The following is an 18701-nucleotide window of genomic DNA, read 5'->3' as shown; positions in this document are numbered from 1 at the left end:
ATAATTATATGTCTTATGGACTACATATCTAAGCTATACAACGATTTACATTAAGTCCATTATTAGCATCTATAAACAATAGAGATTAGCATAATGTAAGTAATGGATGTATGCAGAATTCCCATTACTATTTTTGTTATATTTTTGTATTACATCACCTTTGCTTGTGAAGTATGTTTCTTGAGGCAACCCAGAGATTAATCTTTTCTTTTTTATCTTCACTTTTTAAAGTATTTATTTAGTTTTATTTCAAGAACATAGTTACAGAGATAAGAGAGAGAGGGAGAGAGAGTGAATGAGACAGAGAGAGAGAAAGAGAGATGTATCCATTGGTTCTCACCTCAAACAGCTACAAAGGCCAGAGCTGGGCTGTTCCCAAGGCAGGATCTAGGATTCAGGCTCTTCTACCTGGCCTTCCACATGGGTACAGAGGTCCTAGGGCTTGGCCCCTCCTCCAGTGCCTTCAAAGACTATTACCAGGAAGCCACATTGGAAGTAGAGCAGCTGGATTTGGTGCCCATATGGGATGCTGGTTCCACAGGTGGAGACTTAGTGTGCTATACCATGATACCAGAATCATTTTTAATTTTTAAATTGAATCAATCAATGCCTTTTTATTGGGACATTTAGCTCATTTATAGTCAGCTATTAATGATAAATAACAAATTGCCCTTGAAATTTTAATATAAGTATTTTCATAGCTTGTATTGAATTTCCTTCAGTTGTTTTTTCACGAGGTTTTCCACCTTCATATTTTTTCTCATGATGCTAATCGACTCCTTTCTGTGGCACATTAATCATAATTTGTAAGACTAGACAGGTATTAGCACATTCTTGAAAGTTCTGCTTATCTTGTACATCTTTATTTCACATTCATTTATAAATGAGAGCTTGGCTAGGTAGAGCATTCTGGGTTGGTAATTTTTGCTTTTAGAACATAAATTATGTTTTCAGTCTCTCCTGTCCCACAGAGAAATCAGCTCTCAATTTGCTGGAAATTCCTCTAAAAATGAAACCAAATCTCAAAAATGCAAAAGCAGGACAATCCTATTGTCTGTCTCCCTTAGTCTAAGATGTCCTCACATGTCCTTTATCAAAAGAAATTCGTTGAAGGCTCCAGCAAGCCTTACAAACTTTTCAACCATTGGACTCAAGGAGTCCTTTGCTCTCCATTAGACAGGAACCTTTGGTGGCCAGCATGCCTGGGGTGATTTGTTTCTGTGCAGAATATGACTGCCACATGCACTTAACCCCCATACCAACTGGAGCCACTTGGCCACCATAAATTCTCTCAGAAAGATCACAAGCACCACTGACCGTGAATTTGGACACCAATTGATCATGCACCTCTCTTCCTTAATTTCAACCCATAAGAACCTTGACCCCTAAATCTTTACACAGGGATTATGCAACAGCTGCTCAGCTCATTGCTCTGTGTACTTTGCAATATAAACCTACTTTCTTTCACCTCCCTGATATCAGTGATTGGCCTTCTGTGCAATTGGTGAGCAGATGCAGTTTGGAAGTTCTATAGAAAGAGCTCCAACTAGCTCGGGCTGTTATTCAGCAACAAAGGTGTCCTGGTATAATTCATTTGAAAATTTTAGAGGACTCTATTTTGTTTATGAAGGTTTGACTATAAGCTACCACGGTGAGGCTGTTTTTTTGATCATGCCTAATTGTGGTTCAATGCATTCCTTCTATTTTTATGTCTATATTTTCCTTTAAATTTGTAATACTTTCCATTATTCTATAATATTTGTATTGTATTTCTCCCATGTGGAAGACCCAGGATGTGCTCCTGACTACCAGTCTTCAATTGAGCCAGGAGCTTCTTCCAGCTCTCCCACGTGAGCACAGAAGCCCAAGAACTTGGAGCCATCTTTTGCTATATTTCTAGCTCATTAGCTTGATGCCTGATTGGAAGTGGAGCAGTAGGAGCTAGAACCAGTGTCAATATGGAATGAGGGTGCAGCAGGGGCAGATTAGCTTACTGAGTTTTCCTATGCCTTTATTCACTAAGTTGATGATGGGCACAGTAGGGATCTAGGCTCTTCATGCAACCCAATGTTGTTACTGAGATTCACATTATACAAGTCTGTCTCTTCAGGGAAGGTCTGGTGTATAAACGACTCAGCTGTGGTTGTTCTAAGTATGCCTGGCTCACAAATCCCCATCATGAAAAGAGCCTGGCTCCAGAGTTATGAAATTGGTGCTAGCTATATTTGCTGCATGGAAATAGAAACTTCTCTAATTGAGGCCTATATCCAGCTCAGCGATATTGGAAATAATATTGGCTGGAAAAATTGGTACTAATAGATAATGCCCAAGGGAGTGGTTTGATATGTGGCAATGATTTTGGCTCTGTTACAATGGAAAAAAAAACTTTATGTGGAACAAATTCTTTGTGTGCAGTTTTAGCTTAGAACAAAGTATGGTAGTTGGACCGGGGATTTTCAGCTAATTTTCTGGGGTGGAGCAATAGTCCAGAGTGCTATCTGATAAGACCGTAGTGGAGCTCCTCTGTCTAGAGTCAGTGGAGAGAGAGTTGTGCGTTCTGAGTTCCTACTCTAACAAACATGTGAATAGTATTGTTAGTACTGAATCATCAGTTTGCACTCTCTCACTCCACTTTGAAATCTGTCCCTGTGTTTCGTGACCCATGAGCCTTGCTATTAGAATAAACAGGTGACAAAATCAGGAATTTCTCAAGTGATTCTCAGTGGGAAATTTATGGAGAAGAGTATGGCCTTAATACCAATAGAGCATCTTATTTTAAGAGTCTTTGGGGAGGTCTAACACAGCTCTCCCGAATCCATTGTCCACTGAAGTAGAAAGGAATACATAGACCTTGGCTCTGTGGTCACATCTGTCCTGTTAGGTACAGTTGTGCACTGGTCTTAAAGCCTGAAATGGGCTGTGGAAGCTTTTTTCTTGGCAGTTAGGCTTCCTGGGCCCTTTTGATTCTAAGCCATCAAGATGACCTTAGCAGACTGGAGCAGGTGAGAGAGACAGATGTTACCACTGCTCGTGGCAGCAGCATTGACAGTGTACTTGTGCTCTCTTCCAGCTGGGTTATGGAGTTCCTGTGCTGTTCTTTCACAGCACTGATGAGGTCCTTGACTCTTATGAAGCTCAACTGTGTGAATAGCTGTTGCATTTTTGTGTCCTGGGGACAATTGCCACAACTTCTTCATTGGCTGTCATTTGGTCCCATGCTTCTCAGTTTTAACTTAGATATTTCATGGAGGAACAATAAAAAATTGATCAGAAATCATTTCTTTAATTCTTTCTATCTTTGTGTGTTGTATAAGACAAGTAATTATTTTAAATCATGTGTGATTAGAAGGGATTTTATCACAAATGTAAAATAAGCAAAAATCAGGAGAACTGATGTCAGATAAAGTTAATAAAGTTAATAATCATTTGGTAAATGAGTTACCTCTTTTTATAATATATGAGAACTCTAAAGGGAGCATTATAAATGCAATGGTTACTTTTCCATTGGCAATAAAAATTATCTTTTATATAAAATTGTGAACTGTTTCCCAGTCCCTGCTGAACTGTGGGATATTGCTTTCAAGTCACTCCTCCCAATGTCATAGACCTTTAAACAGGTAGTTAGATGTTGATTCCTGTGGTTCCTGGGAAGGCAGCAGAAAGAAGCAGACTGCTCATGGCCAGCATAGTGAATGCAATGGATCCCAAATATCAGCGTGTGGCACTAAATGATGGTCACTTCATTCCTGCGCTGGGATTTGGCACTTTTGCACCTGATGAGGTAATTTGTGCTGCTTAGTGCTTGAGGGGGCAAAAGAAAAAAGACAAAAGAAAAAAGTGGCTGGAATGTAACCTTAGATTTTTGAAGTTAGTTCTTCAGTGATTCCACGAGTTTTAGTGGCTTTAACGGATGACAGAGAGATTAATAATATCTAATAATTATTTCATCTTTTGAAAATACATATTATTTGAGTGTGTTTTTTAAAGTATATTAATTTGTGTGAAAGTCAATTGCAGAAATAGTGCCAGAGAGAAACAGCACAAGAGATCTTCTATCCATTACAGGACTGCCCATATTGACTACAAACCAAGGCTGGTCCAGACTGAAGCCAGGAACCAGGAATGTGGTTAGGGTCTTACACATAGGTGAAGGAGCCCATCAGGGTCATATTCTGTTGATTTCCATAACACATTAGTAGGGAAAATGGATCAGAAATGGAGCTGTGGGACTCTCACTGAAACATGTGTTAGATATCAGCATTGCAAGTGGTGATATTACTGCTATGCCACAATAAGAATGAATTCAAATAATATCTGCTTTCCATTCAAGTAATTGCTTATTTTCAATCTTGCTCCTGAGGCACAAGGAAGCCTACATTGTCCCTCATTCTCTACCATATTTGGAAGATGGCTGAAGTAGCTACCCTGCCTGGGAAGATTTTTATAAGGCAGATATGCCTAATTTTTGTTGAGGGCAACGATTTGGTTTTGGCTAAAATGGAGACTGTAAATGACCACAGTCCTGTATAAATACATTTTCACATGTTATCAAACTTACTTCTCACAGAAGAACTCTTTTGAGTTCTTTTCAATTAAATAAAATAGGATCAATAACAACTTTTTTTCCATATTTTATTTCATATTTTATTCCATTTAATTCCTTCCTGTGTTACCTTTCCTTTGCAAGTTCACTGTGTAAATAACAACTAAAATATCGGCTATTTGCTATTATGTTTTGTACCCTCCTGTTAAATCAATAAAGCTAGCACAGTTCCTGTGGAACTTTGACACCAGTAAATAATATGGTTGCCCACTGTGAGGAGGTTCCTTACTTGCATACCTCTTTATGTTAGTTAGGGGAAATGCACTCAGTTCTCCAAAATGCAAAGTTATTCTAACATGTTAGAAATATTTAATTGTTGTGAAAATCACTGATGATAGATGAACTAATTCTAACCACAGAGGTCTCAAAATAATATTTGTGGTTACCTCTCTAGGTTCCAAAAAGTGAAGCTGGGGTGGCCACCAAAATAGCTATTGATGTGGGGTTCCGCCACATTGATGCTGCTCACGTTTATCAAAATGAACCTGAAATAGGTCAGGCCATCCGCAGCAAGATTGCAGACGGCACTGTGAAGAGAGAAGACATATTCTACACTTCAAAGGTATCACATGTTTGATGCATTAATGTGATAATTAGCAAAACATGATTTATAGAAAGGAAAATTATACAATTTCATTTTTATTTGGTGAGAAATTGCTCCTATTTCCACATTTAAATCACACATTTTTCTGTTTTATTAAGTTTAACATTTATTTTTCTGGAAGTTTTAAGTTTGCTCTATTCACATAATATGTGTATTGATTGCATACTTCTCAAAAGGAGTGTTTGCTTTGTTGTTTTGCTGTTGTTTATGAATAACCTTATGTATTTTTAACATTAATTTATTGTCACATAGAAATGTGAAAATATTTTCTTTCATTTGTGGGCTTTCTCTTCATTTTGCTAACTGCTTCTTAGTTGTGTGGAAGTTTTTTAGCTGAATAAAATATATTAAAAACAGATAAGTTTTGCTTTTATGCCCTGTGCTATGAATTTGGATAGTTATCCAAAGAGCCATTTGCTTCATCAATTTTTTTTTGTGCTGTCTCCTCTGCTTTCCCCTAGTATTTTGTTCATGTGAAGTCTTAATTTTTTCATCAATTTTGAGATTATTTTTCTGTCATATATATAGGTAGGCATCTGGGTCCAAACTTATGCATTTGCAAATCAAATATCCTAATGTCATTCACTGAATGAACACTGTTTTGTGTAAGGAATGCCATTGCTCAAGTTTTTAAAGATCAAAAGATTATAGATGTGTTCATGTCTTTCTGAGGGCCCTGTACTATGCCACTAGACTACATGTTTTAATGTAGGAGTGCGTGTGTGTGTGTAAGTACCATGATGTTTTGATTATAACAGCCCTATATTATACCTTGAAAGCTGTTACTGTGATACTGCTCTCTGTTTTTTACTGTTTATGATTGCTTTGACTGTTCAGGGCCATTTTTGTTTCTATGACAGCTTTTAAAGCTTTTTAAATATTTATTTGAAATATGCAATGATAGTGAGAGGATGAGATGGAGAAAGGGACCTTCCTCCAGTTGTTTCATTCCTCAGCTGGCCTCCCTGTTCTTTTTAGTCGTGCCTTAATTCACTGCACCCCAGCGTTGGTTCTGAGACTACTATCTTTTGGCTACAGTGTTCAGTGAGTTAGCTCTCTAGTTTTTCTGAAAAACCAGTTCTATAATTCACTGATTTTTTTTTTACTGATTTCTACTTTTAATTCTGTTTATTGCCTCTCTTTCTTCATTTCTTTCCTTCTGATTTCAGTTTTATTTTACTCTTGTTTTTCTAAGTGTTTTGGAAGTATTATTTGATTATGAAGTTAGTATATTTTAATTTTTTTTAATGTAGGCACCTACTGCTGCAACAAACTCTTCTAAAAATGACCCTTTTGACTTATTCTATGACTCAGTGTTCCTTCATGAGCATGTTGTTCCAATTGCACGTACTTGGCATACATTTTAGAATTTCTTTTGCTCTTGATTGTCTTCTTTAGATGCTGTGGTCTTTAAAGATACATAATGGGAACCAGTATTACAGCATTTCAGGCTAATCCTCCACCTGCAAGCATTAGCATCCCATGTGTGTTGATTCTAGCTCAGGCTGCTCTGCTTCCAATTCAGCTTTCTGCTTAAGGCCTGCAAGAACAGTGAAGGAAGGTCGGAGTCTAGAGACATGGCAGATATCTAAGATGAATTCAAGCTTAGACACTCATCAAATGATGGTTGGATAAAGAAATTCAAAATATATTCACAACAGACTATTATTCAGCAATAAAAAGTGAAATTCTGTCATGAAATGGGTAGCACTAAAGGTCATCATGTTAAATGAAATACACCATCACAAAATGACAAACATCACATGTACATATCTTACTAATGGACTTTAATATGGAGCGTGAAAATTATGGAATATGATTTCATTTTGCATATACCCTTAAATATTGATTCATTGAATCATTTTACTCTTTTCTATTTATGTTATGAAGATTGTCATGACTCTCAATTTGTGATACTAGCATCACATCATCAATAAAATTAAATTAAAAAAATAAAATTCAGAAATCTAAATAACATATACTTGAAAACATTTTTTGAATTTTTTGAGACACTTTATGACATTTTATAGACTTATGTGGTCTATTCTAGAGAATAATCTGTGTCCTATGGAAAATAATATGTATTCTCCAATGGTTGGATGGATGGTCTGTGGATTTCCATTAGATAATTTAGTTTACAATATAAATTATCTCTGTTTTGTATTTGTTATTTTTTGTTGATTGACATATGCATTGATATAAGTTAATTATTAATATCCCCCAGTGTAATTATTTCTGATGCTGTGTCTTTCGTTAAATTTGCTAACTTTATTATAAAACTGAATGCCTTAGCATTAGTTGCATATATATCTCAGTTGCATATATATCTTTTTGTCATATCTTTTTGTTGAACAGATGCCTTGGTCAATCCATGTTGATCATTGTTTCTCTTACAGTTCATTTTGTTAATAGAAATATGCCTGCTTCTGTTTTATTTCTTTTTGCCCAGAATAACATTTTCATTCTCTTACTTTTTTTATCTTTGTGCCATTACTGTTGAATTTGTTTCCTTTTTCCAAATGTGATTGAATCTTGTTTTCTTATCCCTTCAGCCTACTGGTAGCTTTTCACATGAAAATTTAACCTCTTTGTGTTCAAGTTTATCATAGATTAGCAACTCACTTTTTTTCTATAAAATTATATGTTTGTTGGGCCCAGGGCAATAGTGTAGTGGTTAAAGTCCGCGCCTTCCACGCCCAGGATCCCATATGGGCACTGGTTCTAATCCTGGCGGCCCTGCTTCCAATTCAGCTCCCTGATTGTAGCCTGGGGAAGCAGTCGAGGACGGCCCAAAGCCTTGGGTTCCTGCACCCATGCAGGACACCTGGAGGAGGTTCCTGGCTCATGGCTTTGGATAGGCACAGCACCAGCCATTGTGCTCACTTGGGGAGTGAATCATCAGAGAGAAGATCTTCCTCTCTGTCCCTCTTCCTCTCTGTATATCTCCATTTCTAATAAAAATTAATAAATCTTTAAAAAATTATGTTTATTTTGAGCATTTCTTGTTCTCTCAACTAGTAGGTTTTCTACCTTCATATTGTTTTTTGTTCTTGTTTGCTTTTACAATGCATGCTTAAGGATCATTTGTAAAATTGGCTGTGGAGTAAGAATTCTTTTAATTAAAAAAATGCAAAATCTTTATTTCATCTTGGTTAATGAGTGGAAGTTTCTCTGGGTAAGGTATTGTGGTCCTTTCTCCTTGCTGGCATTGTTTGTTTTGTCTGTTCAGACTATGTACTTTGTCTCTCCATTCCATTTTGGACTTTAGTGCATCTGTTGAGAAATGCTCTCTTGGGCCCGGCATGGTGGCGCAAGTGGTTAAAGGTCCTCGCCTTGCACGCCCAGGATCCCATATGGGCGCTGGTTCTAATCCCAGCAGCCCCGCTTCCCTTCCAGCTCCCTGCCTGTGGCCTGGGAAAGCACTAGAGGACAGCCCAAAGCTTTGGGAACCTGCGCCCGCGTGGGAGACCCGGAAGAGGCTCCTGGCTTTGGATTGGCATAGCATTGGCTGTTGCGCTCACTTGGGGAGTGAACCATCTGATGGAAGATCTTCCTCTCTGTCTCTCCTCTCTGTATATCCGCCTTTCCAATAAAAATAAAATAAATCTTTTTAAAAAAATATGAATACTATTGGGCTGAGGTGTAGCTCTTATCTAATCATGTCTTTTTAGGGTCCTACGAGCTCGAAGTATTTGGATGCCCATTACTTTTGCTAAGTATGGCAAGTTTTCTCCTATTAATTCAGTGACCAGATTATTTTTAAACACTTTTTCCCATTCCTCAGAAAATCCAAAGACTCATATAATGGTGTTCTAGAATCCAAGACATTTTTCACTTTTATTTATTTTTTCTTTTCTTCTTTGAGATATTTGAAAATACCTCTTTCTAACATATATTCTTTCTTTTACTTCTCTCAGTCTATTGGGAAGATTGTTCATTGTGTTTTTTCATTTGACTTACTGATTTTTTCATTCTTGTGACATGTTTTTGTTTCTTTTTCAAAATCTTGCTTTGTAAAATCTGTCAAACCTAATTCAAGCACCAGTTGTTATTATCAACTATGGCATATGTATTTCTGGTGTAATAATCAGAGCTTTGATGAGTAATATGTAAACGAATGCTAAAGATTCTGTTGATAAATCAGAACACAAGAAATCAAAAAAGAGGAATCATTTTTCTCTGTATTCAACATTTTAGTGTGTTAAAAATAATATTAAATGAAGTAAAGTAAGCAATTAGGCTAATCCTCTGTTTATAACCCCTGCAGCTTTGGTGCACTTTCCTTCAACCAGAATTGGTCCGGAAAGCCTTGGAACAGTCACTGAAAAGACTTCAACTGGACTATGTTGACCTGTACCTTATTCATTATCCAGTAGGTTTGAAGGTAGGAAGTTTAATATCATCAGTTTTATTTTTCATTAGCTGTCAATATGAACATCATTTTCTCAAATGAGTAAATGATATTGATACATTTATAAAAGCTTAGTTTGCTTAAGGTATAAAAACTGCTCAAACTTGTTTCTGACATCCAGTTTATTGTATAATGTTAAATGGGGAGCCCAAATCATGAGTAATACACAGCTGTGAGGTTTTAGAACTATGTATGTATCAGTAGTTTCCACAGCAATGCCACAGGTTTAAATAGATTTATCTGAGCATTTTCATCCCTGACATACATGACTTCAGACAGTTCCAAAGTCTCAGCCACTAACATTACGTGGCTGATCTGTATCTGTTAGTATAATACAACCTTGATCCGCATTCTGTCTGATCCACAGACATGCAAAGATATGAGGAAGACTGATCTTGTAGCCTGCATGAAGAGTACAGTCCAATATTAATGGAAGACAATGTCATGTTTCTACAGAAATTCACAGTTAAGCTTATTTCTTTAGATGTAAGAACAGAAGCACACAAAGTAACATCAATCCATGGGTTACTATTTAATTCTGCAAAAATCGCATTGAATATGTGAAAACAAATGTGAGAAGAAAGTCTGTAGCATAATGACATTCTTTACTATTCCATATGCAAGGCATGTTGCAAATACATGTCTGAAATGTTGCTCCGTATATTTTACTGAAGTTTTATGTTTCAGAATAAATTCAAATGTGTGTATTCCTATGAGGTGCATATCTGAATCCTGTGGTATAGTGTAAAATTACTTCTGTTCCAGCCTGGAGAAGAACTATTCCCAATAGATGAACATGGGAAAGCAAAATTTGAATCAGTGGATATCTGTGCCACTTGGGAAGTGAGTACTGGAAGGAGTAAGTATAGAGGAAGCAGCAATTGGAGGGCAGCAGGTCCCAATTCGATTTAAAGAATGAGTCATAAAATCTAAAATGTACATATTCATGTCATCCTTCATTGTAATTATGCTCAAACAGTGGGAGAGGAAGACAAAAATAGGATGTTACAGACAGAAACAGAGAAGAATTAGGGGCAAAGAAGACAGTATCATCTTTTCATTAATGTACAGTGCTTTCTCTGTTTTCTTATGGATGACATAGGAATTTCTTTTCTTAACATCAACATCCCTCACAGTATTTTTAATGATTTTCTTTTCTTTTGTCAGCCAATGACCATTAACTTCATTTAGTCTCTTGACAGTTTCAATTTAAATGAGTTATAATACCTATAATATTTTTGTTGTTTGTGGAAATACACTTTACAATCTTTCTGCCCAGATGATGGAAAAGTGCAAAGATGCAGGACTGGCCAAGTCCATCGGGGTATCCAACTTCAACCGCAGGCAGTTGGAGATGATTCTGAACAAGCCAGGCCTCAAGTACAAGCCTGTGTGCAACCAGGTGAGGACTCAGCCTCCTCTGCTTCAGCTTTGAGTTCTTTTATTCCAATACCATTTCTCCTCCACTTCTCTTTGCCATACACTCTGGAAAAAAAAAAAATTCTTCAGGGAGATCTTATGTCTGTGTTTAGGGCAAATAAAACCCTCCATTATCTCCGTATTTGGTAATGTCTTAGGGAAAGGTAATGGATCCTTAGTACTGAAATATGTGTAAAAATCTGTGGAGGCAAAGATCATCAAGAAGAGCACGTGTCCATTGCCAATCCTCAATGGGAAGATGGGTTTATCTGCAAAGGAGATGTAAGATATCAATACTTAGTCAATAATCAAATCTCAATGAAAGATGGATTTATCCCAGATTAATCAAGAATGTATAGGATCAGAAAGGGAGGAAGAGAAGGGGGAGTGGGAAATCCCTATACCTACATGAATGTGTCATAGAAAATATTAATAACAGTAAGAAAATGCATAGGATGATCATCACAACCACTGATTGGTGAAGGAGATACAGAAGTCACTGCAAAATGAAAACAATTGATCAGCAGCATATAATGGAACAGTGAATGCAGGACAAAACAGCTGAAATGTTTTTTGTTTTGTTTTTGTTTTCTCTTTTATGATAGAGTTCCATAGACTCCTGGAAGTCCTTTATCTCCACCCTAAATCCACCCCTCACTGATTTGCTCTATATAATTATACTAATATAGCCATCCATAAACAATCATAAGTCCATCATTCTGCTATTTTTTTACTGTATCCTGACATTGTAGGTATGGATAATGACAGAGGCCAAATCCTATTTCTAAGATATATTTAACAGATTCATTGGCAATCCATCTTTGGAAGCAGAAATGCATACTGCACTATATCTTCACATCTTGATATGACAGTCTCTGTTACACATATATCAAGATGCATGTTTGCCTTTATACCTATTGAATTTCTATGCTTTGTAGGCTGCTTTATATAAGAGAGAATATAGGATATTTGTCCTTTAGGGGTTAGCTTATTTCAATGAGAATGACGGTTTCTAGTTAGGATCATCTTGTTGAGATTTGATGAATTTTATTCTTTTTAATGGGTAAAGTGTGTTCTATAAAGTAGAAGTACCACAGTTTCTTTAATCACTCCTCTTTCAGTGGTCATCTGGTTGTTTCCACACCTTTGAAATTCAGACATACAAATCTTTTTTATTTATATCTGTTCTTTCTGTTATATTGAACAGGAAGAAATAATGGGAGACTAAGAAAATAATATGGGGAAGACATACTATGGGGAAGACATAGCATATTGTGGTGATTCTTTTGCGACCACATCTACACTCAAGAAAGTTTAGCAAAACTTAAGCTGCTGTTCTCCTTGAGTCTATTTTATTCCTTGTTCTTTTGCCATCAAATCCATGTTTAAATACAATATTTTCAATCTAAATTTCATCTGTTTCTACATTTTGCTACATTCATCATTTATGTTTCCATTTATTTTAATACTAATAATACAAATACTATGAGACTGTTCAATATTGTCTATTCACAGGTTGAATGCCATCCCTATCTCAACCAGAGCAAACTACTGGATTTCTGCAAGTCCAAGGACATTATTCTGGTTGCCTATGCTGCTTTGGGATCAAGTCGAGATCCAAAATGGTAAGAGAAAAACAGGACGTATTTTCTAAATCACAGTGTTGATGAAATTCAATCAGTTTACAACATTAACTCACAACTGACTCAGAAGGAGGAGATTGTACACATTTGAAATATTTCAGATGTTGTGAAGCTGGTACAGAGACTGTCTTTTTGAATCACTGATTTAGAGTGGATTACGTAGCATGTTTTGGAAGCTTCTTAATAAACTGAAGGCTTAGCCTCAAGAGCTCAGCTTTTCTACTTCTTTCAGGGTGCACAAGAATACTCCAATCCTCTTGGAAGATCCAGTGGTTTGTGCCTTGGCCAAAAAGCACAAGAGAAGTCCAGCCCAGATTGTTCTTCGCTACCAGCTGCAGCGTGGGGTTGTGGTCCTTGCCAAGAGCTTCATTGAGAGGGAGATCAAAGAGAATATTCAGGTGATGGGCACTTGGGACTGGAGGAATCCAGGAACCTACATAGTATCCCTTCCATTTGTTCTGCTTTGCAACATGTCAAGATATTTTGCATCAAACTTTTACCCATGCATTCAAAATTTCTGTGTATTTTTGAGACATAATAAGAAGGCATAGTTATAATGAACAGAAAATGTTAAAAATCAGTTTTTCAGTATGAACCTCAGGATAAGGTTGTGGGATTGTCCACAATAAATATGGGTAAGAGTGGCCTCATAATTTTGTGAGCAGTCATCTTTTCAGTCTTCTGAAAAAGCATTAAATGAATAGACATGAAGTGATGGTTTGAAACCACCACCTCTTCAGGCCTTTGCAGTAGTTATCATCCTAGGGAAGGGTGTGTATATGGGGGAGGGGAGTGATGGGAGGTGATGTTTGCCTTGAGAACTGAATTGAAGCAGGAAAACCTGACAGTATTTACAGAAGCTAAAGTGACCTTCCCCACTGCAACTGTATTGAAGTGGCTTTGGATTGGGGTCTGAATGGAGAGAGATCCTTCTGAGATAATTTTAAGAGAGTTGTATGGGACATTCATCTTTCATTCCTTTCCTTCTGTGAGCCATTACTGGTTGGAGGGTGTTGGAGATGTAGAATTCCTGAAATTTCTTTTATGATTTCATAGTGTACTTAATAGTCCCCTTGGTATAGGGCAAGGGGAATTTCCTTAGGTTCCCTAGGGAGAGGACTGGAACCTGCTTTGACAAGGCTATAACCAAGGAAAAGGATGTCATGCTGTCCCCTTGTTTCAAAGAAACCAGTAAGATGAATTTAAGTTCTTGTCCTGGTGTCAAAGACAATTCATGAGAAATGACACACAGTTAGAGCAGACGTCGAATCTTATTTCAATGATAGCCAAAACCCCAGCAAAGGAGAGGGGCTGATGAAAAGGAAGAACAAGCTGCTGGGGTGTCACAGTGCAGGGCTATTTGCATGTCTCTAGTGCGTTATCCCCATGAGCAATGATGATGGTTATATAAGCTACTATTAAGGCAAGGGCAGTCTTAATGGAGTCCTTTCTCACTTGCTTTTCCAGAAATGTAAATGTTGTCCATTGGCAAATATTTGTTAGAAGGGACTTCCATCTCACTCTATTTAGTGCATGCATATTTATCAAGAGCATCACTGTATGTGATAGCAAGAAGCTGTAGGATGTGGCCAATCTAGCCCGATCTTAGTCCTGGATTCCCTCATGCTCAATAGTAATGCCAGGAAGAACGAAGAGTTTCTTCAAAGAAGGGCCAATACACTTTGTGGTTCTGGTACAGATGTCCTTTGAGTCTTGACATAGTTTCATTTCCAGTGACGACTTTTTGGCGGAGTTGCAGGGCTTCTAGAAAAGCCAATCTCTGTAATGGCTACAGTCTATTCAATGCCCTGGCTTTTTACATCACACACAAAAAAATCCCTCCATAACTTTGTTGTTGTTGTTTTACTAAGTTTGGATATTTAGAGAGGATTGCAAGAACGGACATGTAGTTGGGGAAGTTTAACAAACTCCCTCCCATTGCTGACTGTGCCACAGTCAGAAGCTGGGAGGAGGGAGAAAGTGACCCGCCCCATTATACCACACCATCATGCATCCAAGTCAGCATGCAGGACAAACTTTGGTAATCTTGCTATCTTTTAAAACAGAAGAGTTAGTTTTAAAATAATTTCCTTCTATTCTCTTCCAAGTTAATCTCACAGAGCATTCAGCTTCCAAAACCTTGTACAACATGCTTATTCCTTCAATACCTGTTTCTGTTAGAACTTTCTATCAAAACATGCTTTCAACTTTCCTTCACCAACAATACATTCTTATGCCTATAGCTTTTTTTCCCACAACTGTATCCCCACCTACTGGTTCCTTTAATTTACATCATAGCTTTCAATACCTCTTGATTGAGAAAACAAAAAATATTTCACTACATGAAACATCTTAACCCATAGTTACTTCAAAGCAGTTTTGAATTTTGAAAACCATGAAAGCAGTTTTTTTGAGCACTAAGAGCCTCAGAACAATATTATGGTTTGTGTCTTTTGAGGTCTGGCTTATTTCATGAAGCACAATGATTTCCATTTGCTCTGTTTCTATTGAAAAAGACAGATTTTCCTCCTTTTTGTGGTTGAAAGCATTCCATCAACCATATAAACCACATTTTCTTTATCCAGTCATCAAGTGATGGACATTTGGGTTAATTCCAAGTGTTATATATTGTGAACAATTAAAGACACAGAGATGCAGATAACTATGTTGCTTTTATTTCTATTGGGTAACTTCCCAGGGTCAGGCTGGTGATCAAATGGCAGCTTTCAAGGAGTCTCTGAAATGGTTGTTCCAATTGATATTCTCACTAATACGCGGTGTTTATTGATGAGTCATTTCTTGATGTCTCAAAATATTTGTAAACATTTCAGGGTTTTCAAGAATGGCAAATATTCACTGTAAAAATTTAAATATTGTATTCCTGCAAACAGATATTTGGATTCCAGTTGTCTTCAGAGGACATGAAAACATTAGACGGCCTAGACAGAAATCTTCGATATTATTCTGCTGATTTGTAAGTGGCTTTAGTAAATGTGTTGCCTTCATTTATTTGCTAAGGAGGAATGTAGACTGGGTTTTAGCCTTTATTTTCCTACTTCCGGCAATTAAGCTCTGTGGGAACCACGCTTATAGCCTAATTATAAATCCGTAAAAATAATACTTCATTTCCCAAACCTTCTTAATTTTTATCTGATGAAGGTATTTCCAGCAACACTTTGATTCTAGACGATAGACCTGTTCTTTCATTGACATGTTTATTTATACCGTAAGTCTTTAATAGCTTAATTCAAACTTCAAGAGTTGTCTTATTTCTTGATAGAAGTTCTATAAAAACTACTCCAAAATATAGGCGGCTTCGGAAAAAAATATATCTTATACCACAAAGCGTGTAAGTAGCCTCCAAAAATGGCAGTAGGCTTGGTTACTATTCTCTTCTGGAAAAAAAAAATGCATATTTAAGAACTTACAAATTAAATAGAAACTTTCATTGATGTTTTTGAAACAAATTAGTGCTAATTTCAGAAGTAATGAGTGCTTATCATAAAAGTATTTCCCTGGGGAAAGAATACAGATGAAGGATGACTTTTACTACATAAAGCTCAATTCATCTGGTTATAAATTTCTGTACCTTGGGCCCGGCGCTGTGGCGCAATGGTTGGGGTCCTCACCTTGCACGCCCGGGATCCCATATGGGCGCCGGTTCTAATCTCGGTGGCCCCGCTTCCCATCCAACTCCCTGCCTGTGGCCTGGGACGGCAGTCGAGGATGGCCCAAAGCCTTGGGATCCTGCACCCACGTGGGAGACCCTGAAGAAGTTCCTGGTTCCCGGCTTCGGATTGGCACAGCACCAGCCGTTGGTTGCGGCTCACTTGGGGAGTGAATCATCAGACGGAGGATCTTCCCCTCTGTCTCTCCTCTCTGTATATCTGCCTTTCCAATAAAAATAAAATAAATCTTAAAAAAAAATAATATAAATAAATAAATAAATAAATAAATAAATCTCTGTACCTCACATTAGTAAGAAATCATGAGGAAAAGAAATTCAGCATTGCCAAGACAGCTAACGGTAACACCAAAAGCAATAATCAATGGTCTCAGGTGTTTATAAAATACATTTTTTATTGTAACTTTGGGAATAGGCAAAATAAGCCTTATGTGAGCCATTACTGCATTTCACAATACCTTTTTAGCATTGTAATAAATTTGATTTGAAGAATAAGTACGTTTCCAATTGGCTATTGCTATTTTTCATTACAAAATAAGCACTTAAGAAAACTACACCACTATTAATAATAATCTTGAACTCAAACCCTGTATTTACCTTGAGAAAGGTTGACCTTAGAAGGTTAATGGAAACACATGATTAGGATCTTCAGAAATATAGTGTTCTCAATACCGATGAAGAGGTGTTAAATGTAGATTTTAGCAGAAGAGAATGGAGTCAGTAAGTCCATGATGGAAGGGTATTGGAAGCCAAACAGAAAATCCTCACTCTCCTTTTGAGCTCGAAGTTTTCAGAAGCTAAAAAAAATATACAAACAACAAGAGTAATCAGGACTATACATTCCCTCCATCTGTGGAATTTATAATTCATGATGGAAATAAAAGTGATGTTATGAAAGAGGTTAGTGGGCTGTAAAATTGTGTATTCGAAAGTACTGGATGTATTATAATTACTAATGTTCATTATTATAGATAAAATGAACACAATCAAAGAGATGTAACAAATAAAATGGCAAATTATGAATAATTATATTTATCATAAAGTTATGATCATGAATAGGAAAGATTTTAAAAACTAAAAGAAAGCAAACATTACATCTACCTTAATGGTAGCTCCACAGAAATCATTTCTTTAGTATTCTGGAAACGTGGTCACTGAGTTTGGATTGTGCATTCTTCCCTTCTTAGGTTTCTTGGACACCCAAATTTTCCATTTGCTGATGAATATTAACTCAGAGACAACTTTCACTTCTACCAAAAGCTCCTGCAATTGGACCCATGGCTGAGGAGACATCTCAAATGCTGGTGACTGCGCACTGTTCTGGCTACTCTACGCTGCTAATAGCTCACCCTCGGTTGAAGCAATATCCACAGGATATAACATGATGTCTATAGTTTTTTGTCATTATTGAAAATAAAATGTATGGTAAAGATTTTTGCCTACCACTTGCTTTATTACTTGTATGCTTTGTTTCATTCTACTTTGTTAATGCTGCAAACTGATTTTCCTATCAATTTGGAGACCCGTGTGTTTGTGGATGCACTGGCGTGGGGAGATAACAAATAATCCACAGATTGTGCTGAAATAAAGTGGAAGGAGTTATAACACAGCAGAGCATTTAGCAAAGATTTCTTAGTCACTATTGCTTCAGTGTTTTCAGGAATAAGAAATCATTGCATAAATCCTAGATGGTGAAATAATACTGCAAGGATGATTAGTAGTCTAGATGTTCCCTTTTAGCATCATTATGTGTCAGGGCTACAGACACCTGGGTTTTTGGTATCCTGGGGAAACTGAGGAAGTAGGGGCACATCTCTCTTGGAAAAGCTGGCAACATTTTTTGATGATATCTGTAGATAAAAGGTAACTTTAAACACATTTTATCAAGATACTTAGATACTCACTATTATGTATACCCTAGGGGAAACAATTAAGTCCCTGGGCATAGAGTGGCATAGAAAATGAAAGAACCAATTAGAAATGAAATGAATAAAAATGGAAGAACTAATGAGAAGATGCCCATTCATATTACTTCCATATTTATCAATTCTGTTAAAAATTTAAAATGAATATTAATCCCTTCCCTTTTATCCCTTTAAAAAACATAAACATGAAACTGGAAGGATAACTACTATAAAGTACAAATTATAACAAAGTCATTAAGTATTATCAAGGGTATATGAAAAACCAAAAATAAACACAGAATCAAAACCACGCTCTTCATCCACTTAAAAGCCTTAAGAAAAAAGCATATGCAACATAGCATGTTGTTTTAGCATGCAAAAACTCCTTAGACTATTTTTTACAACGACTTGGAATTATTTTGATTAACTTTT

The 18701-nt window shown here is 36.8% G+C and overlaps 1 protein-coding gene across 2 annotated transcripts; it reads left to right on the top strand.

Moving 5' to 3' along the window:
* Positions 1-3694: 3694 nt before the first annotated feature.
* On the top strand, positions 3695-17595 carry LOC121148057 (prostaglandin-E(2) 9-reductase-like). Of its 2 annotated transcripts, XM_040968046.1 has the most exons (9): positions 3695-3781; positions 4998-5165; positions 9475-9591; positions 10384-10461; positions 10898-11020; positions 12553-12662; positions 12913-13078; positions 15572-15654; positions 17553-17595. In XM_040968046.1, the coding sequence occupies exons 1-9, from the start codon at positions 3698-3700 to the stop codon at positions 17593-17595; spliced, it is 972 nt and encodes a 323-aa protein (XP_040823980.1). In that variant the 5' UTR covers positions 3695-3697. The 2 variants fall into 2 exon arrangements, with proteins under 2 accessions (XP_040823980.1, XP_040823979.1); XM_040968045.1 differs by lacking the exon at positions 10384-10461 and having other exon boundaries at positions 3698-3781.
* The last annotated feature ends 1106 nt before the right edge of the window (positions 17596-18701 follow it).

This window comes from Ochotona curzoniae, unplaced genomic scaffold (assembly GCF_017591425.1).
Source record: "Ochotona curzoniae isolate NIBS_2020 unplaced genomic scaffold, NIBS_Ocur_1.0 scaffold_4683, whole genome shotgun sequence".
In the NCBI taxonomy this organism is placed as follows: domain Eukaryota; kingdom Metazoa; phylum Chordata; class Mammalia; order Lagomorpha; family Ochotonidae; genus Ochotona; species Ochotona curzoniae.
This window is presented reverse-complemented; position numbering and strand designations above follow the sequence as displayed.